Source organism: Pavona decussata, unplaced genomic scaffold, assembly GCF_977016875.1.
Source record: "Pavona decussata unplaced genomic scaffold, jaPavDecu1.1 SCAFFOLD_233, whole genome shotgun sequence".
NCBI lineage: Eukaryota > Metazoa > Cnidaria > Anthozoa > Scleractinia > Agariciidae > Pavona > Pavona decussata.
In genome coordinates, this window is record NW_028145638.1 from 4537144 (window position 1) to 4563691 (window position 26548).

General features: G+C 38.4%; 1 protein-coding gene across 3 annotated transcripts in view; it reads left to right on the forward strand.

Annotated features, from left to right (window-relative positions):
* LOC146458519 (atrial natriuretic peptide receptor 2-like) overlaps nt 1-26548 on the forward strand; it is a 33336-nt gene that overhangs the window by 783 nt on the left and 6005 nt on the right. Inside the window, exons 1-21 of one of the 3 annotated variants that reach the window (XM_085091028.1) lie at nt 3696-3848; nt 4326-4440; nt 9155-9626; nt 10355-10596; nt 11437-11552; nt 11952-12274; nt 13105-13249; nt 14591-14692; nt 15539-15745; nt 16344-16413; nt 17572-17671; nt 18526-18597; nt 19007-19084; nt 19762-19863; nt 20394-20465; nt 20985-21141; nt 21801-21953; nt 23288-23471; nt 25028-25168; nt 25828-25951; nt 26303-26371. In XM_085091028.1, the coding sequence (XP_084947154.1) occupies nt 9252-9626; nt 10355-10596; nt 11437-11552; nt 11952-12274; nt 13105-13249; nt 14591-14692; nt 15539-15745; nt 16344-16413; nt 17572-17671; nt 18526-18597; nt 19007-19084; nt 19762-19863; nt 20394-20465; nt 20985-21141; nt 21801-21953; nt 23288-23471; nt 25028-25168; nt 25828-25951; nt 26303-26371 (2832 nt within the window). In that variant the 5' untranslated portion in view covers nt 3696-3848; nt 4326-4440; nt 9155-9251. Of the gene's footprint in view, nt 1-3695; nt 3849-4325; nt 4441-9154; nt 9627-10354; nt 10597-11436; nt 11553-11951; nt 12275-13104; nt 13250-14590; nt 14693-15538; nt 15746-16343; nt 16414-17571; nt 17672-18525; nt 18598-19006; nt 19085-19761; nt 19864-20393; nt 20466-20984; nt 21142-21800; nt 21954-23287; nt 23472-25027; nt 25169-25827; nt 25952-26302; nt 26372-26548 lie in introns of those variants that run through there. The other 2 variants (XM_085091029.1, XM_085091030.1) reach the window with 2 other exon arrangements.

Consider the following 26548-nt stretch of genomic DNA (forward strand, 5'->3'; position numbering starts at 1 on the left):
ATAGGAGATAGTGAAGCGCCCACGTCACTTTTTTAGCTCCGTGTATTTCATGAACTGAGAAATGCAAAAATTATCTCTTGATAGAGGCAGCTTCGCCTGTTCTTAGGTCGGCCGCTGGCAGAAAGACAATTGTTTTCAAACTCAACACTTTACTACAAAATACATAAGCCATATGTGGGAAATTTGAATAACCAATTACCACACAGACTCAACATAAATAAAGGGAACTTCATTTGGCAACTGTCCTGAAATTTTGAAAAAAGAAAGCGTGACAACTGTGACTTGCAAAAACAATATGAGAACTTGATCTGATTCTTTGCGTCACAACGAAATATAATGAGCGATCTAGAAAGAACAAACTAATGAAAAAAATTTAAAATGACTACAGTTCTAAAATTGTCACATAACATATATATTATTAAAATGTCAATTTGCTAAAATTGGCCGCGGAAGCTCATATCAATGTTATCATGCAAATTATAACACGTCGCTTTCCCAAACGTAAATATCAATTAGCAGAAACAGAATAATCGATAAAAACTTCTCCAGCCCAAAATTTTATTTAAAATGAACAATACATATGCTTTTAGAAGTAAAAAAAAAACCTTGCAAATTTTATTGCGTGCGCCAAACACCCGACGCATGTATTTTTTTCAATCACTTCTTCAGCTGTTCATGAAGGGGATTTGCGAGGCAAATAACAAGTTATTAAAGAAATTTCAGCTCCAAATGTTCAGATCACTTACACTGCTGTTAAAAAGCACATCAACGTTTGAAACAAAACAAAAATACCCTACTGCAGGTTTTCCCAGGTCTTGTAAAATCCGTTTGAAGTCCGACGTTTGGTTTTAGTGTCTAAGCGGAATTTACATTCTTTACAAATCCGAACGCGAAATGGAGATTCATCGCTTTTAAGACCGCCATGGCTCTATTTCCGCGGTTGATCATTCTGAGTTCCGAGAAATATGTCTGAAAATCAGTGATGACCGGACCGAGTAAGTGCCATCATTTTCTCTTGGTGCCATCATATCCCGGCTCACAATCATGGCCCATTGCGCATGTGGACAATCGTGACCCCAGCAGGACAATCGTTGACTCGGTGGCCACTGCTTTGCGTAAAACTTGTTTATGTTCAAGCAGTGCGAGAAAAAGTGCAAGAAAGTAAAAACTCCGACATGACAGTTTGAACAGTTTCTACTTTATAAGCTTAACTTAAAACATTTTTGCTTTGCTTTTTGTCAAAATTGAAACACTTTGCTCCTTTTATAGGCACATTTTAACGCTAGCCGTCCATCTTAGCGGTCCGTATAGGGAAATTCGGACCGTTCAGGAGCCAATCAGAATGCTCCTTTTAAGCGCGGACCAGTTCAGCTATTTTTAATATAAAAGGTGGTCCTTTCTGTAGGGTCTGTGGATGACTGCTGAACTGCGACCATCCAAATGAAAGCTCTGAGCAGTCAACTTTCCCGTGGTGCTGTTTGTTATGCTGTACATGGTGGCTCTAACTTTTGAGTCTGTGGATAAAATCCTAAAGTGTGACCATTCAAATGAAAGCTACTGAGCAGTACTTTTATGTGGTGCTGTTTGTTATGCTGTACAAGGTGGTTCTAAGGTTTGAGTCTGTGGATGAAAACCTAAAGTGTGACCTATTATGCTGTACAAGGTGGTTCTAAGTTTTGAGACTGTCGATGAAATCCTAAACTATGACCATTTCAGTGATCAAAGCTATCATGGCTGAGCAGTACTTTCCTGTGGTGCTGTTTATTATGCTGTACAAGGTGGATCTAAGGTCTGAATTTGTGCACGTGCATGAAATCCATAAAGCACTTTCTTGTGGTTTTGTGTATTATCCTCTACAAGCTGTTTGTGCATGAAATCCTAAAGCATGACCACAAAGAACAATTGGTAATGCTCAGCTGGTTTCTTAAGCTAGTAGCTAAACCATGACGAGTTTTATTTTCACTGTGACTATTCAAACTGAGAATTGACAGTTGTTATAGTGAGACAGGTAGTTTTATGATTCAATCAATTTGCGGCGACTGTGGGTCAACCGTCTCCTGACAAAGCGTAATAGGCGGGTTTTGGGGTGTGTGATGTGGGTCGATAGACCTCAGGAACATTCTTGCAGTTAGTTTTGTGTTTCTTGTCTCCGATTTCGAGCTCAGATTTTTATTTTACCGGCCTCTGATGAACCAGCTGGTTTTTCTCTAAAGCCATGAGCCCAACGTTTTTCTTTTTGAACTTGAGAACTGATTATGCTGAAAATAACACTAAAATGAAAGACCGATCTTTTATCTCTCCCAAATTACTGAAAACAGTTCGAAAAAGTAACTGAAAACGCAAGCTGAAATTATCATGTCATCACTGCATGTGGTTTAAGGTTTCGTCGAATTAGCAGCTCTTTAATGGCAGGCTCGACAGATCACGTTAGTAAACACAGCGAAACACACACAAAAAAATAGATCCGGTTTAAGACTTTATCAAGCTTGTTTGAGACAAAAACTGAACCGAGTCAATAGTTAATGTGTCAAGGTAACCGATAAATCGCAGCCAATAGCAGCTTCTTTACTGCCTTTACTGAAACAGCCCTTAGTGAAAACTGATTGATCGAGAGCACTTTAAAGTTGTTGATATGAGAGAAAAATGAAAGACAAGAAGAAACATAGCAAAAATGTCATAGAGAACTCGAATTCTTCACTATTGTCACACCTTAGTGATTTTGACCGTCAAATAAGCCCTTTTTACCTGCTTCGCCGTAATCAGTAAACCAGTGATAAACCCCGATAACTCAAACTTTGAATTTCTGCAGACGCTTCGAGACATCGCGTACAAACTTCCGCTCAATTCATGGGGTTTTTGATATCTTTTGTTTAAAATGATGAAATAAGACCTTCAATCACCTGCCAAATAATTCTAGAAAGACGAGAGGAACAAAATCAACTCAATTCTTGAAAGAAACAACTCGTGTTCTGTTCTAGCGCATTTTGGAAACAAAAATGCGAGAACTTGAAAAACATTAGCCTAATCAGTTTTCAAGTTTCAATCCAAACCGGCCTTCTCTGTCTCTGGCCAGAGGCACTAATCGACAGTTTTATCGCACCGGAGTGAAAATTTTTAACAAACTTGACAATTATTTCGTTGTTTCTGCTGACAGTAAAACATTTTTGGGTTTTGAAATGACAGCAAATTTATGATACTTCGTGATACTTCCCCTTTAATATTGCCTGAACCAAAACAGGATGTCGAAACTGAATCCTGAAAATTGCCGGAATTTCTTGTTTTCTCGGTCAAGATGGGCCGATTGGAAAAATGATAGTATCCTCATAAAATGTGCTGTAAACTTTTAGTTGGTAATTTTATCTTGTTTCAAGGATTTAATTTCGAGAAGTGTAGGCGAACGGAAGTGGAAACAAAAGAATGATTTCGTGAACGCCAGCGGAAATGACTGAAGATACAAGTTATCTCTTACATCGTGCACATAGGCAGAAGTCTTATATAAGAGTCTAGGCAGAAGAGAATACGATGTCAAGAGCTTGGTAGATAATATCGATGCAGTAGTCCACTTAAGATTTAACTTGGTTTTAATATAATGAATTCCCCTGTTTAAAATATCACAATAGCTCTTAAAATTATATATTGCGTGACCAGGGCGTTTATCCTGCCACATGACGTCATTTACCTTGCGTTGGTCACGGTCATTTGTCTTTACGTTATAAATGATATTGCATTTTTCAACAAGGAAAAAGCGCCCAAGACACAATGAACTTTCTGGCACATTAGCAAACGTGAGCGGCTTGAATGTCAAAATGACGATCTCCAGTTTTCAAAGGAAGCTGATTTCTTCTCAGGTAAATTTGTCAAACTTGCTTAATCCAGTTGGCGCACAATTTAGCTAGTTTACCACATACTAATATATAACTCGACACCGACAACACCAGATTGCGGTGCTATTTTTGTTCAGTATAGCGGCCTGTTACGAAAACAGTGATAATGCTTCGGTTGGTGCATTTTTGTTTTCCTTACCGCTGCTTACCGAAGACTGCAAATGCAAATTTTATATTTCTTGCGTCAAGTACAACTAAATACAAGCTCCAGCTCAGGATATCAACACAGATCGATACCGTCTGGCTGCGATCCACGGATTTCGGGCAAGCCATAAGCGTGTCAACGACTCTACAGAAGGCATAATTCTGACATTAAGAGACTAACTTCCAATAATTTTAAGCCGCTCTTCGGCGGTCATGCATGTTATGTGTTTTTTCGGTTAGGGCGGATATCATGAAATCAGCAAATACTTCGAGTCACCATATTTCTTTATCACCCAGGCAATTAATTGACGCGCCTGTTTAACACAACGACTAGAATTCCTATTTGATGTGGACACGTATTGACGAAAAGCTGGAAATATTGGGAAATCGACGAGAGACACAGGAAGATCAGGTAAGCGAAAACAAACGCACAATGTGACAATTACGAATTCATACTAAACGAACCAAAGACACGTAAATATTCGTATTCAGTTAACATCTGGTTAGCTAATTTTAATAAGTTCAATTATTAACGAATCCCGTCGCTCGAACCATAGTGAAAACACAAGCTACTATTCCAGTTTAGTCAACAAATAACCAGAGTCAACAATGTGTTTTAATACTGATCGTTTTGTTGTATGTCCAAATTTCCATTGTGCGTGATTTATGCGCGGAATAAGTGTTTTGTTTATTTATAGGCTTCTTATATCATGTCTGTCGGTTGCCCTATAAATTCGATATTTAAAAAAAGCTTCAGTTGAAGACTTTTGCTTCCAGTCTGATTTCCTCACATTTGTGATATGTGAAATGAAGATCTGTGAAACAATGAAGTCGAGGACCTCTTGAAACGTCATTGCAAAATCCTTAATTATTTGCTTTGGCAAAGTACAACACTCCAGGGAGTTTATTATGTTATTTACATGATATAATAGTGAATGTTCCATTTGTGTTAATTCAGTTTATCAGCACTCTACGAGGACAAAAAACTGCTCTTTATTTGCTTTCTGTACCATATTCGTAGTTCAGTTCGGTGAGAATCTAACTCTATTGGATTGATTATAAATTTGATCCTCGTGACGAGAGAAATTAAAATCTCGCCTAGTGGTGTTAATAGCCCCAAACGTTTGCCGCTCATTCTTGATCTTTTAGCAAAATCTGATGTCCCTTTGTTTGTCTTTAATTCATAAAATCAAAAGAAAAGGAGATAGTCACAGGAGACATATGATTTTCCTACAACGAATATTCGGTTTATAGACAGAGTTGATAACTAAAGATAAATTGGTCACCGTAAACATGGTAAAGAGATTCGACTGAGTGATGACGTTTCGAGCGTTAACCCCTGCTTTGCGACGAAGGACTAACCTTCGAAACGTCAGCAATCGAATCTGTTTACGGTGACCAACTTACTTTTGGTTATCAACTCTTTAGTTATCAACTCCTTTAGTTATCAACTCTGTAGTTATCAACTCCTTTAGTTATCAACTCTTGATCTTTTATAAACCAAACCGATTCGTTTACTCTCCCCCATCGAAGCAGCACCGCAATTTCTTTAGAAACTAACCCCCTTTATATAGTTTCCCAGAATTTTGACAGGCCAGTGAACTAATTTCATTTCAAGTTTTGAAAAGATCGCTCTTATTTTCTGCCTATGTTCTATTTTGTTTCCGTGTGCAGTTAATCCTGCGGATATTGTGATATTTACAAAAGTCTCAGCAGAAGTTAAATCTGCACAAACACATTACTCTGAGTGAAATCTGCGACTTGGCCTAATTTAATCCCCATCAATCCCATCATCATTTCCTCAATTTACACTTGGATTTTGACGGATTTTGTTGGGAAAAGGCCACTTTACACATATACGGATCAATCGGGCTGATTTGGCCCAATTTGACAACGAAAATAAGTTAGTAGACGAAAATACTGACCCGATTTATAAATTATAACGTGTTAATTGGCCATGGCCCAAGTATAAAGTTTTATAGATTCAGCCGATTCGGCCGATAAATCGATAGCCTTAATATTTAGTTTCCTATCTGTAAAACGAACACTTTCAATGTTTAAATTAAATGAACGAAATGTACGGGCCCATCTCGTAAGACCCTCTCCAAAGTTAAAAGGTGTGAGACCGAGTCAGTGGCGTCTTCTGGCATCGTCTTGGATTAAACGCGGTTTTTTGTTTTTGTTTTGTTTTTTTTTTTGTTTTTTTTTCTACCAACCGCGGAATAAAGGCTTAAGGGAGCAGTGTCACCTATTTTTAGTATCACTTTGAATAGCTATAAAACATCTTTGTATCAATAATAATAATAATAATAATAATAATAACCTTTTATATACCCTCGGCAGTGTTTATAGCATAAGTCAGGCTAGTGGTGCCGAGCATTAAACTCCACAAAGAAATAATTTAAATTGAAAATAACATGGTTAAAAATCCCAACTGGCAGGAGGCAGACCAGCTGGCTATTTACAAGCGCGGGCGAGGAGTTGAACTCAGGCTACTGAGAAACAACTCCAGCTAGGGACCACCAGATTTCAAGTCCGGCGCGGCCTAACCACTCGACCACGCTGCCTCCATGTATCGATGGAAACATTAAAATAATGGTTCAGTTTTGTCAACAATAACCCTACTAGTGCACAGAAACTGGTATTCATTACCTTTGGCGGCGGATGGCTAGGATGGAATTGGATTGCAACTTGAAAAAATTGTTCTTCCCTTGTGTTAAAGAGAAATCGCTTAACACTGATGATAGTTTGTCCTTCCTCGTAGAATTTCCTTAATATTTTCCCCGGTTTCCTAAGAATAATCTCAAGTTAGGGCCGGGAAAGGTTCCTTTGTCAAATATTTGAGCAGTTTTGCAAAACATACGGCAAAATCTCCGTGACAGTGTTAATACAGGGAAGATGAGCGAACTTATGCACTTGAGCAGTTCCGAGTTGAGCGGAAGCGAGGCTGGAGTTGACTTTGTTGTGATACAAACCTTACTGACAGCTGGTCAAATCATATGAAATGAAATGTCGTTAGCATAAGAACAATGTTATTTTTTTGTATGAGAATCAGTGAGATTTGTATTAAAACAAACCAAAGGTGGACAGCTATAAAATGGGCTATTCAGGATTGTGCCTTATAGCAAGGCTCTACCAACTAAGCTATCAAGCCATCTGGGAGTTGATCAGTTTGTCATTTCGTAATGAACCCTTGGAGGATGAAAGTGTGGTTGTGACAATATGAAACATTTAAAAGAACGTCGGAAGAAAGATTTAAATACGTGGAAGATCATCACAGTTATGTAAGCAGTTTGAGCAATTGCAAAAAAAAAAAAAGCACCCTGAAAAACGCATGAGTCATGACACTGCTGACCGACTGCGATGATCTTCCTGGATTTTTTTCTGGCCTTCTTAGCTCAAGTTGCATACATACGTCAATTAAAAAGAAAAAGTCAAAAGATTAAGGCTGTTTTGTAAGAGCGACAATCCTAAAAACAATCGAATGTCTTTTGGAAATAGATTGTTAACATTCTAATAGCTAAATTCTTTGAAATACATTTAAAAAGGAAAATACAAAAATATGTTATTATTTAGACATAAAAGCTAACGCTACAAACGAACGACATTTCGACAGATTATCAGAAAAAAAAGAAGAAGAATTTATCGGCCACCATTTATGAAAGAGGTCTACTGCTTGTAAATGATAACAGCATTAGGAAGAAAACGATCACCCGAATAATTTTGCGTTCAAAGTAAGAAGAAAACGATCGGGCGAATAATTTCGCGAGGGTCGATCCCCCATTTTTATTCATTGCTCTTTTCATCCATTTTATAAATTTACAAGTATGTATTTTATCTTCTTTTACACAATCGTCATATTTTTGACATCTGCCAGAGTTGTTAAAAATTGCCATCTTTTCCGATTTTATGTATTTATGTACGAGGAAATTTTCTGCTAATTTGTTTTTGAAAACTGCTGATATTCAGTCGAAACGTCGCTCGTTTTTAGGGTTAGCTTTTATCACTAAATAATTATTTTTATTTTTGTTTAATTTTCCTTCCTAATATTTTCCACGACATTGTTATAACTATGATATTTTCAAAAGAGAAGCTATTTTTTAATTTTCTTTTTTATTGTGTTACAATTTAATAGAAATCTCCCCCAGAGTGGTTACTGAAATTGGAAGCCATCAGCTGAACAAAGAACCTATTTACTTTAAGAATTTACTTAAAAAGGTGACAAAAATTACGCATTTATCAAAACCAGAACTATTGGATGCTGATCCTTAAAAGAAAGAATAAGTTTACGGGCAAAACATTCTGGGACAAAGACCTATTTCCCAGGCAACATTTGTGCATGGATCGGGTAAAAAGTACCTATTAGGCAAGTTCCTGTTACGCTTCTTTTAACCGCCGTTGTCTGGGTGACCTGGACCGCACTGCAAAGAACGATCCTAACCAAGATTGCGAACAGACGCCGCTGCTAATTGGTCCAGACTAATTTCCTTTTTACGTGCTCTTCACTTGGCGGTCATTTGCGTTTTACCTTAATTTAACCAACTGTTTACATTTTCGGTTCAATTAATGTGTAGTATTTAGTTAAAGGTGCAATTTTGTGTGTGTATATCTGTCTATCAGTCAACAGATGCAGGTGAAAATTTGTGTTTTATGGAATTATAGGATTAATTTAAATTGCAAAACAGTGAAAATTCTTTTTATGTCAAGGAAACATGTTGTGGACGTTAAACATGGTACCTCTAGACCAATCGAACAAAACATGGGTCGCATCGCTTCTTGGCTAAAAATATTGAGGTCCTTACCGCTTCCCGAAATGATTTTCTTTATGATTTAATCCCGGGTTTAATTAATGTGCATTCAAGACTATACACAGCTTTTCAAGACCAAGAGAGATTTTGGGCTACGTTATTTGCAATTGAAATGACTAGTCTAGACTACGGTTGTGCGAGAGAACGAAAGCTTCCGCCCCGATCGCTTTCGAGACCGTTCAGCGATCACGAGCGCTAGGATAGAACTCAGCTATATCCGGACAACCAACTCGACTAATGGAGCAACTGAAACAAACTTGGCAACTGAGATTACCTTGATTTCTTCTCATGCAATCTGCAATCTGTTTTCTTCATCAGGTAGCCTAAGAAAATAGGAAAAAAGCTGACTGACAGGAAACAACGAAGTGACATTGTTTGTTCTAGAAAACTGATTAGAAAATCACAACAACGAATCATGAGAGCATATCGCCTTGGGCCTCTATTTCTATTGCTTGTAACCTGTATAACCGTTGTGAGTAGCAAGGAATATACTTTGGGGTTGTTGATTCCATACGATGTGCCGCGATCAGATACGAGCTTCGTTGAAGGGAAGTACTACGCGCCGGCCATGATTCAAGCTGTGGATGATGTGAATAACAGATCCGACCTTCTTCCTGGTCACCACTTGTCTTTCATCTGGAACGAGACCTCTTGCAACGAAACTCAGGCACTGCAAGCGCTAACCTATCTAATACACGAGAAACAGGTGTCCGCCATCATAGGTCCCGCATGTTCATGTCGCACTTCAGCGAGGTTGGCTAGCGCCTTGGATATTCCCATGGTTTCATATGTGAGTTGTTCTTGATTTATTTTATTTCCCGTGCTGTCTATTTCAATCTGGGGAAGTGGAGACCCCGTCGGTACAGTCGTAAGAGCGCGTCAGACTTTAGATCGGAGTGTCGACACACGGTGTTGTGTTATTTTCCTTGGGGGTATAGGGTGGAGTTTTATCCATCCCACGGTAATTTGTAGTCCCCACCCCTCTTGGAATTCCATTTGTCTGATGACCCCTCTTCCCTCGAAGTAGAAAAGAATAGAAATGAAAATGAGTCACCTCTAGCATCGAAGTTAAAATAAGTAAAAAATGTTGTTTGGTTATTCTTCTTTGCAACTGTGCATGAACACTCTGGCTTTCGTCAACCTGACTCTGCCGTCTTTGCACGGGAAAGTGTAAAGAAAGTGCAACGTTGAAAATTTAAATAGAACAATGATATGCATAAATTACAAAAATATAAAGCATGTTAAAGAACTTTAAAAGAAGATGAGAAAGGTGATCGAATCGGGGTTTATTCCAAAGCACAATTCTATGTTGTCTCGAAAGCTGACAAGAACTATTGTCGTGTCCATAGTTTTTTTCGTGTGTCAAGACCCATTCTATTTCAGTGAGGATGGGACTATCTGCTATGTTCTGTATTTTCAACATCAGTTAAGAAAAATACTCCCCCTCCCCCTCCACCCAAAATAACATAACTCTTTGAAAAGTACGGTATATGCATCGTGTAACGTTTGTCTTTACAGAAGTGCAATGAACCATTGTATGATAGCGAAAGTTACTCAACGTTCACCAGGACAAGTGTTCAAGTTGCGATTCCAAAGCTGTCAAGAGGTCTAGTCATGCTCCTTCAAAATTTTAACTGGAGTCAGGTCGCCATCTTGTACGAAAATTCAAGTTACTACATTGGGATCAAGGACCAGGTTGTTGAAGTGTTCCAGAAGGAAAACATAAACGTCCGGATGCAAAAACCACTTATCACATTCAGGTGCTACAATTTGAATTGATCCAACCCTGGTGTAAATCATGTAAACGATCCTAAATGATCTTTGACGGGGGATCTTTGAAGATCTTCACTTGTAATCGTTAAAGGCCTTCAAGCCTGAGGAACTTGCATAATAGACCGATGAACTTCTTGCCAAATTCTTACAAGTTCCTGGAGGTTCCTGCAAAGACCTTGAAAGATCTTGCAGACATCTTGAAGAATCCGTCACAGATCGTGAAGGATCCTGGGTAGATCTTAAAAGATTCTGTACAGATTTTGAAGGATCTTGCACACATCTTGAAGGATCCTTCGCAGATCTTAAAGGATTCTGCAAACATCTTCAGGGATCATCTGATCGCATTGAATTATCTCCTACATATAACAGGATGCCACAAATCCTGTAAGGATTATAACCCGTCATGAACACATGTCGTGTACGCTATATAGCCATTAATTAATTGGCAGTGCCTGCTTTTGAATTGAATTATAAGAACCGCTCTCTTGCTAGTTGTGTTAATTGAAATATTGGCCTGTGCCCAGTTGTTACATGAGCGGATAACTTTATCTAGTGGATACGTCGCTATCCAGCAGACAAAATCAGTGATTTGTTGGAGTATATTCTGTCTGCTAGATAACGATTTGTCCACTGGATAGTGTAAGCTGCTCCTTGAACAACCTGGGACCTGATGATCAAAATTTCCCTTTTGCGTTGTATCAGTCTTGCAGCTAGTTCAGCTTGTTTGAAGGTGGTGGTGGGGTCACTCAAAGAAGGTGAAGGTGGTGGTGGGGTTACTCAAAGAATGTACTGACCAGTTTTGTTCTTACTCTCGTTCGTTTTTGCAGGTGCTACACAATGTTGAAATTTAAACGCACATGCGCTACTGCCAATTTTACAAATCGAAACGAATATAGCGAATATGTCAGACAGTTGATTAAAGATATCAAGGAAGACGCCAGAAGTACGTAAAATGTTTAAGTTATTTGAGGTGGCATTAGACTCCCCCCGCTTGTGTTGTTATTCAGGGTCAAAAAATAAACAAACAAGTAGAGAGAATCTTAACTTCTATGTTGATGTTAAAGTTCAGGTCAAAACTCGAAAACTTTTAACTACCCGGCACTTTTGAGATCGTATTTGCCTACCGTGTAACCTAGTTATGCTATGATTCGTGGGGTCAGACCATTAAAAGAGCTTTTTATACATCGTTTGTAGCAAGTTTCGGCTTGTTTGCCACGTTCTTTTTAATATTGGGCCAGTTCCTAAACGCACAATATACCCAATGATATCACCAGAAACAATGCACCCCTCTACGATATAATCAGTTAATCATTTGACCTACTTTACTTTTTTATTTTTGTAGTTGTGGTATACATCACCGACTACCGCGTTAGCCGTCTAACTCTGTTGCACGCGTTTGACGAGGGTATGACATTTGGTGACTACGCTTTCATCATGGTTCAACTCGACCAAGAGACGTTCATACGAAACCAGGGGATTCGAGAACAATACTACCTGCTTCCGGATGTTCCACCCGATAGTACATGCGACTACTACCAAGCATTAGAATCCGTCATTGTTGTGGAGATTAAGCCAACAGACGCCCAAAACCAGTCATACAAATATTTTGGGGAGAGAGTGAAAACGAAATTTAACAATTCAGTTTTTCCCCGCCCACCGTTACCAGTAAGTTTATTCTTAATTTCTGCTGTATTTTTTAATCAAACGATCAAAACAAATCCATGGGATGTCACGTTTTGTCGTGCAAAGTTATCTGCCAGCTCACACGGTATTTTTGGTATCCACATATAACGTGATTAGCTGGGGAAAGTTGTGGTATACTTAATCCCGTTATGCTTTAAGTTCGTTGTACATTCTTTTAATTGCTGTGATACCCTAACGGCTTTTACCTACTTTTATATATGTAGATATATGACGTCATTCCTTACCCCACCCCCCTTCCGCCCCGCACACTCTTGTCAGTTTTGACGTGAGTTTTTCTTTGTTTTTGTACATAGAACATTTCCAGAAAAATGTGTATTTAAATGCGGTTTCTGAAAATGGATGCTTAATTTCCGTTCTTTGCTTGGACACGTCAAAAACAGTTGCATTTAATACGTTGTTATAAACACCTCGAGTTGGTCTTTTTCTCTGTCTTACCCAAAAACATAACATAACACGGGACATTGTATATGTTTGTGATACTTTTGGCGCTTTCCATTTGTCAGAACTGGCCGAGCAGACCGGTCAGTTCGTAAACGAAATGTTCCAATTTGAAGGATAAAATTTATCCTAGTCCTTCGAATTTCTTCAAAATAGCGCGTACCAGTTTCGAGTGATTATTTTTCTAGATTTTGCAGCACCATCCCTTCAAAATAACGCATTTCATTCACAGACTGGTAGGTCTGGTCGGCCAGTTCTTGCAAATGGAAACCACTCCCTGACGCGACAAGTTCTTGGTTGCATCTCCTTTAATTTCTTTTTTATTGACCTGTTATATATATTTTTTTTCACAGCCAAACTTTTCAGTTCCGTTTATCGCAGCTTATTTGTACGATGCCGTCTTCCAGTTTGCCATAGCGTTAACTAAAACATTTGAAGAAAACGAACCTCCAACGGGGCGAAACATTATTGGAAAAATGGTGAACTCGAGTTACGATAGTAAGTGAAAGATTTTTTGACTGCCTAGCTACATGTTTGTTTTCCAGTAGGTAAACTAATGAACAAGTGAATGGCTATCGCAGTTCTGTACGCAAAAAAGCAGTTGCGAAAAGAAAAGGAAGCCCGAAAAAAAAATTCGGGCTTGAATGGAATTCGAACCCCATGACCTTTGCGATACCGGTGCAGCGCTCCAGTAACGGGGCTAATTCAACTGGGCGCTGGTAATTTCCTGAATTCGTAATATACCGAGGTGATAAGATGATGAGAGAAATGTGAAATGTATTTAATCAATTAATTTCAACTGCGGATGAAAGAGTAAATAAGTGAAAAAATTAGGCTTTCTTTTCCCAACTGTTTTAATTGGCCATTTCCGAGTTGCTTTGAACCTCATTATGAAAGCGAGGCTAAGTGCAAAGTTTTTATTATGAAAATTAGTTTTCAATCTTTTGCAACCAAAACTAATTTTCATATGAAAAGCTTTGCACTTTGAACTCGCTTTTAACATGAGGTTCACAACAACTTGGAAATGGCCAATTGCGTAACAACTGCGATATTGAAGGCTGGTTTTCACTAGGACATAAGCATAAGCAAAAAGATAAGCAAGTGAGAACACTAGCTACATTAACTAGCTATAAGGACAGACGCACGCGCAGAAAACCATTTCTTGACGGAATTCTCGATACCAGCTCCCCTCAATGTTAAGCAAGATGCGGACGAAACGGTTGACTGCCCTGTGCTTGTGCTTATGTCGTCCCTGTTCTCACCGGTGAAAACGGCGACATTACATAACATAAGCATAAGCTTAAGCACAAGAAGAACCAACGTATTCGTTCTTCTTATGCTTATGTAGCACGTGTTCTCACTTGATAAAACGGCGTTTATGCTTCTGCTTCTGCTTATGTTCTAGTAAAAACCAGGCTTAAGTGGATGACCATAGCAGTTATGTACGCAACTTCAGCGTAGGACGACTATCGCAGTTATTACGCAATTAAAACAGTTGGAAAAGAAAGCCTAAACTTTTTACTTGTTCATTCTTTCATCCGCCGCTCAAATGCATCAAATTCATGTATTTCACTTTCAGTATTTAAACTGTTATCATTTTATTGTGAGCATGGGACAAACATTTCTACTATATGGAGCAGAACAAAAGCCAAATGCTGTGGTGATGGGGGGAGGGGGAAGAGATGACAGCGATTGGAGTTGACAGACACCCTAACCAATTCAGTGGCACTTTCCTCCCTTAATTTGAAGTCTGGTTCTCTAATCCACGCTGCCTCCCGGACGAGAACCTTGCCCCACTTATGTTTCTCCATCATCTCATATTTTGCTTCCATTACACAGGCAAGTCTGGAGCAAGAGTGATGATGGATCAGGATGGGACGGCTGACTTTGCAAATCTTGGTATCGTTGATATGCGCTGGGACAGTTCTTCCCGTGCAAACAGTATGTCCGTCTTATCGATATAGAGGTGTTTTGTTACTGAAGAGAAAGAGAGAATTGAGGACGGTGCCTCCTGAGAAGAGGCATTTCTGCACAGTTTTTCTTTTACTATGCGGGAAGGCAGATCTTAGCAATGGCTATTGGAATAAAAATAACTGAGGGTTACCACACACTTTTCAGAGATAACAACAATTCTAAAAACCTTTCAAATACATAACAGTGTGTCTCAGATTGAAAAATACGTGATAGTTCTTAATTTTCTTTTCGGATTTTGATAGCCCTTCTTAAAATCTTTTTTTCCCGCATAGTAATAACTTGAACTGCGCAAAAATACCTTTGAATTTGTAGGCATCGTCCATCGGGCCGTCCGGAAATTCGTAGAACGCATGCGCTGTAGTAAAAGTAGTACGGTTCAGTTCAGTTTCAGCCGCTAAATGTCCGTCGTTGGACTTAGGCCTTCCCCATTGACCTCCACTGGACCACGTTTTGCGCGACACGGTGCCAGTGCTTTAGGAAACTATCTAAGTCGTCCCTCTATCTCTTCCTTCGGTTCCTCGGTTCCTTGTGTGTCCTCGGGGCGTCCCGGGTAAAAGTAGACAACTTCCTTAATAGACCGTTATCACTCGGCGGCCATGTTGAGTCTCGGGAGAATAAAAGCTTTGCTTTTGCACGGCAAACCTTGCCCAGACGCGAATTCAGTACGAGGCTTGCCGTGCAAAAACAAAGCTTTTTATTCTCCTGAGACTCAACATGGCCGCCATGTGACAAAGGTCTATTATCTGCTAGTTGGTCTTTTTTTTTTTTTTTTTTTCCTGAAATAGAATTAAATTGATTCGTTTCTAAATGTAGATTGCGACTCGAATCCGCCTTTTGACGTAAACATGGGTGAAATAGACCTCTCTGGAGAGAGTCCATTCGTCGATATCAGCATATCTGCAGTTCGTTGGCCTCAGGGGAAAAGGGCTCCAGCCGACTCTCCCCCGTGTGGTTTTGACGGGGAACTGTGTGTGTCCACCACGCCAAAATTGCGGACTAACAATAACGATAGTGACATAGGTGGGTTTGAAAGTGATTGTTTTTTTTGTTTGGTTTTTCAACAGATTCTTCAACCTTACAACAAATTAACGTTCAATTGTCGGAAACAGTGTCTAAATTCCAGGTTACTTTGGAAAGTGGAGATAGCAGTTTGTGTATATAAAAATTGTATATCATTCTTTTTCATTTTCGCGTTTGAATTTCCCGTGCGCCACCATTCTTGATTTTATGACGTCATACGGTTGCTGTTGTTGTCAGGAAGCAGAAGATTTTTTGTGTAGAATAATTGGGCACTGTATAATGACATGGAACCCAAAATCGCGGCGCCCAGAAAATTAACAAAAATAAGCCAAAAAGGCGATAATGAAATCCAATTTTTAGAATCTATATTTTCCAACAATTTCACGTCAATTTGTTGCAAGAGAGAAGGTTTTCTTTCAATAACGACGTCTTTGAGCAAAATGTGCTCTAGTGACTAACAAGTCAGTATACGCATTCAACGACTTAAAAAACGCACTTGTTTTTCTTACAAATTTGTCATTTAACAAGTAGGAATATAGATGTTGTGCACAGTCCCAATTTTGTGGTGAAACTGAACTTATTGTCCCTTTTTCCTTAGCGGCCTTGATTGGCGGAATTTGCGCGTTAGCCGGTGTCATTTTTATCATCCTTCTAGTCATTATGACAAGGTGAGAGTTTACTTTATGCTGCATAATGTTGAGTACCATTTTCTTCCTAATTGTTATGTAATATTTCTCAAACTCATTAATAATTCATCAAGAGACAACAAAGAAAATCACTACCGTGACCGTGGTTTGGATATGTGATCCTAATTACCATAAAATTTTGCCAACTTTCGCCTTGAATTTCTCCAAGAATTATTGATCATTTGAGAAGCCATATCAAACACTCGAAAGTGTGTTTCAACAGATATCCAAACACCTCGAAGTCGTTTAAAAAAACTCGGCTGCGCCTCGTTTTTTTAACCTACTTCTCAGTGTTTGGATATCTGATGAAACACATCTTCTCGTGTTTGATATATTACATCAAACACGAGACACAGTGTTTCATCACATATCAAACACCAAGAAGAGAGTTGAAAATACGACGCGTTGCGGAGTATTTTTGACGAACTTCGAGGGTTTTGATATTGTGATGAGACACTGTAAGGAGTGTTTGATATAACTTCTCAAACGAACTGATTTTGAAGGGGAAATTAAGGATGCAAAAACGAGGAGTTTTTCATCGAACATCCAAATACGTCACCTTGCATAGTTTCCTTTGTCTTTGGCTTTTGAATTATTAATAAGTTTGAGAAGAATCTCTAAAACTTTACTTGCAAGAGAAACGTGCATATACATGTTTTCCCTATCGTTTGAGGAAAGGAGGGAGAGAGAGAGAGAGCTTATATTAGTATAGAGTTGCAGGAACACGATTTCAATCACGATCCCCAACGTCTGTAAGTGTTTATATTAATTTTAGGGAGACATGGACAAATCTTGTGAATTTCAAGTGTAGTTGTAAGCTAGATACATGCAAACGGTTCTTATATCGATATCATTATCAATAGTGCAGAATATAATGCTGCGCTAAAATGTTAGTACCGGAAAACTACAATTAAAACGTGATAGCTTTAGTGCAATAGTTGAGTGTTTAAAATATTTCAGGAAACATTGATTCAAACATAAACTAACTCATGAAAAGTTTATCATGTTCCCAGAGAGTTATTACTAAAAGGGGTTGTCAATCAATCACTGGGAACCTCTCTAAACGTTACATTCCTTAAGTCAGATTCCCTTACCACTCCGTCCTCACTTGGTTTCCTTGCTTTTATTATAAATTTTCAGAAATTACATGTTGAAGAGAGAGATGGATAGTTTGTTATGGAAAATCAATTACAAAGACATTTCTTGGGCACGGTCGACTCATTTGCCTTCTTTTGACGAGGTAAGCTTTATGTCAACATCCTCTTATGTTTGTCATTTGCATGATTGGTGTAACATCTCTTGCATTAACTAAAGCGCGCCAAATAGACCATTGTACAGTTGTGCGCTTAGTAACCTAGCGTTTGAGTGGAGGCGAGGCTGGAGTCGACTCAGTGCTTTTCACATTTCAATGAAAACTAGTTAGGTTAACAACGACATGGGGTGCTTACCATTTACATGGAAAACCCGGAAATTCCAGTTGGAGCACTTCTGAAATTATGGGCTTCTGGTCAAAGTGATGCATTTTTATAACTCCTTTTGGGATTTACAGCTGATGTTCATACATTTTGATGTTATCCATCTTCCGATTAGACCAACTAAATAATTTCGTATTCATGCCAAAAATTTCCATCCGGGTGGTTTGCGTAAATGGTAAGCACCCATGATGTCCATATAAAGCAGTGAGGTTTCTATCAAAGCAGGGGTCAACTCCAGCCTCGCTTCCAATCGAAGGCCAGGTCAATAACCACACAACTCTCAAATGGAGTATTACAAAGAGGAACGTCAAGATCACATGCAATAGGAGCCTCTATCTGTGTTAATTCCTTGAGTGAACCCTTTCCCGAGTTGATCTATTTTTAGAACTACTTATTCGGCAAAAAGGTATGACGTATGACAATTTAATTGTCATTGCTCTTCTTTGATTGGGAATGTGAACTGTGGTCGTTAACGTCCCAAAGGTCCCCTTAGACCTGTCCTAAACATAAATCTACTAAGAGATTAAGGCTCCGGCTCATATGCTCGTGCGAACGTTGAGCACAGACTGCATTGAAATGGAGATTTTTAATTACTTTGTTGGTTTTTTGTTTTACTTAGGAGGACATTTCGGCGACAAGTGCTCGTAAAACAAGCACCCAGTTCACCTTTACAAACTTTGGATTTTACAAGGTGTGTAAATAAAACGCATAGCAGGCGTATAAATGGTACTAGGGGCTCACCGGGCGATAGGCTAACATGTCAGGCTTTAGGCATGGCAGGGGGTGGGTGGGGAGAAGCAATACTCCTAGTTCATACTCTATGCTACGGAAACCGAGTCAATGCGTGACGGAAACTAAGCTCTAAGAGCTGTGACTTTATCTTTTACTAGTGCGGGTGCAATCTCGTTCCCAGGGTCTCTCCTCTGCACATGTATGAAAGAGGAGAAACCCTGGGAACGGGTTTGGTGCGGGTGAGGGGAAGGGGAAGTCTCCAAACAATGCTACAACAAAGAAGATTGAAAAGGTCTGATCTGAAAAGAGTTGAGAGCAAAGAAAATATTCAATTTTAGGTAACTAAGTTTTTATTTATTTTGTTTTAGGAAAATCGGGTCACTGTAAAGCAAGTCGGTACCAAGGCGATTGATTTAACAAAAGGGATTCTCTTGGAGCTAAAACAGGTATTTGATAACAAAATTCTTCAAAAATTCTTCAAAATTCTTCTAAAAGCATTTATAATTTTTAAAAACATCATGTCGCTTTTCTCAATCTACAGAGCCTCACTGAATATCACTTTCGTGATGTGGGCTACCTGTTTAAAGATTATTATTATTATTATTATTATTATTATTATTATTATTATTATTGTTGTTGTTATTGTTATTGTTATTGTTATTGTTATTGTTATTATTCTGTTTTGCCATTTATTATCCCATTTCGTGAAATTTCATTCCTCAGGTATTTATAGACTTTATTTTCTGTCTCGATATTTTTCTTCGTTCTGTAAGAATTCTTTTATGGTCCTTGCACGTTAAGTCAGTGTTTTTTTTAATACTGCTAACGTTTGTAACATGTGAGTGAAATATAATTTTTCTTTCACTATTCTATGGAAATGATTGTTTTTATGTCTTTCATAAATCTTATCAACTCGTCAAATTTCTTCACTGAAACTCTTCTACTTTTACGAAGTCTTAGCATAAGACTTCGAGGTATTTTGTTTCTAAAACAATTTAAATTTAAATCAATTCAGCTCCAGTCAAAGGTCATTTTAAAATTGTTTCTTCGCGATTTTGGTATTGGGAAGTACGTATTTCTAGTCTAGATCAATTAAACTTTGATCATATTTTTATTTTCACAGATGCGCGATTTCCGCCATGAAAACTGTGTGCAGTTTTTTGGTGCAACAGTCGATCCTCCGAATATCTGCATTGTTTCAGCCTTCCACCCTAGAACCCTTAAGGTGATATATTAAACTTAGCTTTTCTTTTACACTATAATTAATAGGCCATTTCTGAGTTGCTTTGAACCTCGTTGTGAAAGCGAGGCTAGGTGCATACGTTTTATTATGAAACTAAGTTTTCATTCATATGCAAACAAAACTAATTTTCACATGAAAAGCTTTGCTCTTAGCCTCGTCTTCGTAGGGAGGGTCAAAGCAACTCGGAAATGGCGTGTTCTTTTTGAAGAGAGAAAGATTCTGGCGGTGATATGGGGAACTTGAATTGCTTAAAAGGGAACCACAACCATAAAGTTGTGATAACGATGCAACGCTCCAGGTATTTTCGAGAGCTTTAATTTCCCATATTTTTGCATGAAATTTGAAATGACTCTCGTCTTCTTTGTTTGTCAAGTCACGAAAATCTGATGTCGCGAAAAAAGATATCGCTTATTTATTTCTGTGGAAAGGTTCAACAAATTCTCCAAACTCCCTAAATTTTATTGTCCAGAATGAAGTTCCTTTAATAACGTATTGTTTTCTTCCACCTGTAGGATCTTTTGACCTGTTCTGATGTAAACCTGGATAAGACGTTTATCTCATCTTTGGTCTCAGACATTGCGAAGGTGAGGAGATTTGCAGCTGGCCAAGTTAATAAGCAGACTGACAGAGAGACCATCAGACAGACCGATAGTACAATAAACCAAGCGACATACATACGTCGCTACAGTCAGTCGGACAGACATACAATGGAACCCCCGTCTTACGACCACCTCGTTATTACGAACACTTTTTTGTGCCCCGAACAAATTGAAAGTCCAGTCATTTTCTTAGTTTTACACCCTCGTTGATCCGGCCACCCCGTTATTACGACCACATTTTCACGGCTGGTAGGTGGTCGTATTGACGGGGTTCCACTGTACAGTGTACAGACCTTAAAAACCGCGCTTTCTTTTATTTACTAACAACGTGAATTGAAAATAAGCTCATAGGTCAAATACTTCCAAGAAGCTGTTGGGTCTGATCGTTCACGGTTTATACCATTTATGTGGCAACGTTTTTTCAATCGAGTCTAAACATTTTGCAAAAAAAAAACTAATGTTCTTGGATGTTGTTTTCACTGAGTTCTTGTTCTGCGTCTACAGGGTATGGCCTACCTTCATTCAAGTGAAATCAAGTCGCATGGTAGCCTCAAGTCTTCCAACTGTTTGATTGACAGTCGATGGACCCTGAAAATTTCTGATTATGGTCTCACGTCACTGAAAATGAAGTGTAATTTGAGTTCAAAGAGAACTAGCGAAGGTGAGAGAAACGTATGTAAACAGTGCAGGAATGGAAAGAGATCTGGGAGAGGGGGGGGGGGGTGGGGGTGGCGTTGCCAAGTTACGTTAATCCGAAAAGCTTATCAGTTAACGGACCTCTCCCGGTGGCCAGCTAACAGTGTAATTAAATTAACTAGCGAACTAATTAACTAGCTTGCTAGCTAACTAGCTAACTAACCTATTTACTAGCTAGCTAGCTAGCTAATGAGCTAGTTAGCTAGGTAGGTAACTAGATAACTAGCGAACTTACTAATTGACTACGTAACTAGCTAACTAACTAGCCAACTAATTAACTACCTAGCTTAACTAACTAGCTAACTAACTACCAAACTAACTAACTATCTAGCTAGCTAATTAGCTAGTTAGCTAGGTAACTAGTTAACTAACTAACTAGCTAATTAGGTAAATAGCTAGCCAACTAACTAAAATATTCGTTGACTTCAAAGGAGAAATAAAAGGAAAATAAACAGTTGCTTTTCAAGGATGTCGTTGGGTACTATTCCTCCCATGTACATTGCCAAACAGAGATTCCTGATATCCTTGGATTTGTGGTAATTTTTTTGCACCCTCTAGAGGGAAGGTTGGGGGAGGGGGGAGGGTTGAAAGGCATCCGTTGACGTTTTGTGTTCATCTTCGTAGACTTGTTATGGACCGCTCCTGAAATTCTGCGAGATTCGTTAAGTTATCCCAAGGGGACCCAGAAGGGAGACGTGTATAGCTTCGCAATCATTCTCCAAGAGTTTCACACCAGGGAAGGACCTTTCAGCAATGAAAAAAACATAACCACGAAAGGTAAGTATAATATATCATTTTTCTTTCTTTGGATTGAAGGAGAAAAAACAGAACCCAAAGGAAGAGCTCCAACAACCCTCCACCCCCCCCCCCCCCCAACCACTCCGTGTACTACGGCTTGTACCTCCGTTGGTTAATGTTCTTTATTAAAAACTGGATTATTGTAATAATAATTAACAATTATTCCACTCGCGCTTGTTGGATATGAGATGATAGATAATTATAGAGAGAATTAACCGATACGTCAAACATGTCCTCATCTGTTCTGGATTTCTTTAAATAGTGAGGCTTGAACCCGATCGAAGCGAGCAAAAAACTTACTCCCACGCCTTGGCGTACCCCGCTGTTTTTCTTTTGCCCCCCCCCCCACCGCTCAACTGCGATCTTATGAGAGAATAGAAGGCTTAATTATACGGGTACGAGGAACGACTGAAAACTCTTAATTTACCAAATCTACATCTTCGTAGAGAATTCTTGGGTCTAGTACAACTACTAAATTGATCAAAGATTGTGCTGCAAACCTAGATAATTATATGTCTCAAAATACCAGGAAATGAAGAAACTACCATTGGTACAAGCTTTATAAGTAATATATCAAACACGAGAAGGCGTTTTTCGTCAGATATCCAAACACTGAGACTAAGTAGGTTGAAAAAACGAGGCGCAACCGAGTTTTTGAAACGACTTGGAGGTGTTTGGATATCTGATGAAACACACTTTCGAGTGTTTGATATGGCTTCTCAAGTGATCAGTAATTCTTGGAGAAAATCAAGGCTAAAGTTGGCAAAATTTTATGGTAATTAGAAACACATATCCAAACCACGGTCACAGTAGTGATTTTCTTTGTTTTCTCTTGATGAATTATTAATGAGTCCGAGAAGCTTTATTCAAGAACCAACATTCTTTCAAACTCTTTCTGGTATAAATATATTGACACATGGAACAATCTCCAGCCTTCATTAGTTGCAATTCAGTGCACAGCTTTAAAAACGTTCTATGGGAGTTACTTTGACTAGTGACTAGTGACGTTTTCACTAGTCATTTTTCAGTTTCAGTTTCAGTTTTGATTAGTGAATTATTAACTCCTTATATTGCTTGGGTATTTTATTGTATATAGATTCTATTTTAGATAGCTTTTTTTATTGTTATCTAATTCCAGGGGTACAGCTTAATATGAGGATTTAGGTCCTCTGTTGTAACCGTTTGACGATTTTCTTTTTCTTCAATAAAGTTGTTATATATAAGGAACAAGCTATGAAACCGCGTGAATCACGGTAGCTAATAAGCATATTCTACTTTCTAACAAGACAATAATTGTTTTGTTGCCTTCAAAGCTATTATTGAGAGAGTCAAAAATGTTGAGATGCCAGAATTTCGTCCATATGTCTCGAATTTTATTCCCGAACTGGAGGAGCTTAGAGATCTGATGAAAAACTGCTGGGAAGAGGACCCAGATAGCAGACCAGACTTCACTGAAATCAAAAGAAGAATTCACAGGACGATGCTTACTAAAGGAATGTAAGTAGTATATTTTGTCGACTTAAGGACGGTGCCTACTGAAAAAGAAGTATTTTTGCGCAGTTTATGACTTTGCGGGAAAAGCAGATCTTAGCAAGGGCTATTGAAATCCAAAAAGAAAATTGGGGGTAACCATGGATTTTTTAGAGATAATTAAGCAGCAGAAGCTTCTGTTAAGCAACAATTATTCTAAAAAAAAAAAAAAACAGTAAACGGTAATGTATGGCGTTTTTTTTTTTCAAATTAAAGCTTTATTATCTCTGAAAAATGCATGGTTACCCCAAATTTTCTTTTCGGATACCAAGGGCACTTGCTAAGTTCTGCTTTCTCTGCATAATTTTAAACCGCGCAAAAATATCCCTGTATTGCTAGGCACCATCCATAGGAAACCCGAGTATCTCGAGATGGGCAGAACGTAACGGCAGTAACAAAAGTAGGCACCGCCCTTAATACAACTTTTATTTTTTCGACTTAACTGTCTCGCCTAGAAAAGCCGGTCCAAGATTTATTTCTTTTTGCGGTCGACGTAGAAAGAACGCACTCCTAATACAGATATGAGTCGAGATTGTATAGGACAACATTGAATGAATGGATCTTGGGACCCGTATCTGGCATCCCCCGCAGATTTTGCAGGGGCAAATGACATCATCACCAACTTGGCAAAGGAGAGAGAGCCTGGGATCGAGATCATCGAACGCACTCCCTAATCTTTGATTATTACTAGTTTAATTAATTATGTATTGAAACGCCACAGAAAGTAACAAATTTATACCATAAAAAAACAAACAGATCCAATAGAGGTGCAAAGGAAGGGGTAGGGTATAGCAGGGGGAGGGGGGGGGGGGCAGTAACAGGATGGAGTCTTTATTGACAACTGCCCCCTATAACTAAGACATATACAGTGAAAAAGGAACTTAAAAAATCGGCGAGAACCAAAAAAAACAATAACAAGATAAAAAGTTATCTCGAGTGGTTTAGAGGTGAGTTTACGAATGTAAAAACAAGAGAGTTGGATTTAAAGGAATAGAATAGGAATAGAAAGATTTTACTTTGAGAGTTCAAAGCTTATAAGTATTTGGTGAGTCTGTGAGTTTACTGAACTATTTTATTAAAAATGTTTAGGAACCATGAGTTGAATTGGTTTTCCGAATGTCACACATTCAAACAGCTGAAACAAAAAACAGACACGCAGCGCCGACCAGCCACCACATAAAAGACTTGAACCTTTTTTAGTGGATCGTAAAATGATTTAATAAACTCACAGTCCACGAAAAGCTTATCAGCTCTCAGTGTAAGAACCTTATCTTTAACGCACTTTTCTTACCTTTTGACGCCTGACCGCGGTCGATACCAAGCGTACCCCATCGTTAGATTTGTTAAAGAATGTGTAGTAGCTATACGAAGTAGCCAGCGAGACTCTTTGAAAAAATCTCGTCTTTGATGGGAAAAAAAGGAACATTGAAACATCCCTTGAATCTGGACATGATTTTTACGATGTTTGATAAGTACGGTACCATCATGACTGTGGATGTAATTAATTTTTTTTCGTTTACTAGGAAAACCAACATATTTGATAGTATGATTTACATGATGGAGAATTACACAGATAATCTTGAAGACCTTGTAACCGAACGAACGGGCCAACTTATAGAGGCAAAGAGAGAAACAGAGGAGCTTCTCGACAAAATCCTACCACGGTACAAGATTTAAATGTTTCATAATATAATAATTAATTAATATTATTGATGTAACAAATGGTATAATAAATTATTTTTTATGAATAATAACTTTATTGAACGTAGACATAATACAATAATGCAAGATACAAATACGAAATATCATACAAATACATCATACAAATCAAGCTTATAAATCACTGAATAACTTACAATAGTAAAGACGATTTCTCAAACCTCGTACATTGAGCGACAAAAACGTTAGTACAGACATCGTTTAACAAAAGAGTAAGAAAAGGACAAACAAGTTTGAAAACACAAGAAGAACGAACGCGTTCGTTCCTTTTGTGCATATGCGTATGCTTACGTCACAATTTTCACTAATGCGAACAAGGTTGACATAAGCAGAAGCACAAGTTAAGGCAGTCAACCGTTTCGTCCGCCATCTTGCTTAACATCGACGGGAGCTGGTATTGAGAATTCCGTCAAGAAACGTTTTTTTTACGCTTGCATCTGTCCTTATAGAGCCCTTATGCTTATGTAGCTAGCGTTCTCACTTGCTTGTCTTTATGCTTATGCTTTGGCTTATGTCCTAGTGAAAACCAGCCTTTACTGTAGTGAACCGTTAAACGGTGTAACAAATCTAACGAGAACATTTTGTGGCATTTTTTCGCATATAGATCGGTTGCAGAACAACTCAAAAAGGGAAAGAGTGTAGAGGCAGAAAATTTTGATGAAGTCTCCATCTACTTTAGCGATATCGTGGGATTTACCGAACTCTCGTCTGAAAGTTCACCTATGCAGGTATGTATGCTGTGACTATAGTGATTGTCAATGCAAACCTAACACTACCATAAAATTTCTCCCTCTACAATAATTATGATGGGTTCTTTTTGTTTCTGGTATCATCACTATTTCAACGTGTTGTCTTGAGAGACATGGCTCATTTGACTTCTTAGTGCAAGCGGCCGATGTTCCCAATAGTTTTTAACTTGAGCAGTAAAATGACTCAATTATAAACTAACAAGGGGAAGCGTTAAGTGTTAGCGACAAGTGAGGATAATATTTATAACTTGCCCTAAACGGTTTGTCTGAATGAATGTGTACTTTTTTTAATGATCCAATGATTGAAAAGTTAACTGCTTTTCCCTTTAGGTTGTAACACTTCTTAATGACCTCTATACATTGTTTGATGACATCATCAGCGAGTATCGCGTGTATAAGGTATGGTATTCTGTTTAGTGATTAGACTCCGCCATAGATGGATTAGTACATCTGATTCATGAATGTTCGCAAACGCGCATAATAATACAGATTCGAATTGTTCTCAGCAGCATACAAATCAATAAATTTGTTTTAAATTGATCTTGCCTCTTTCTCAACAACATTGAAAATTAAGAT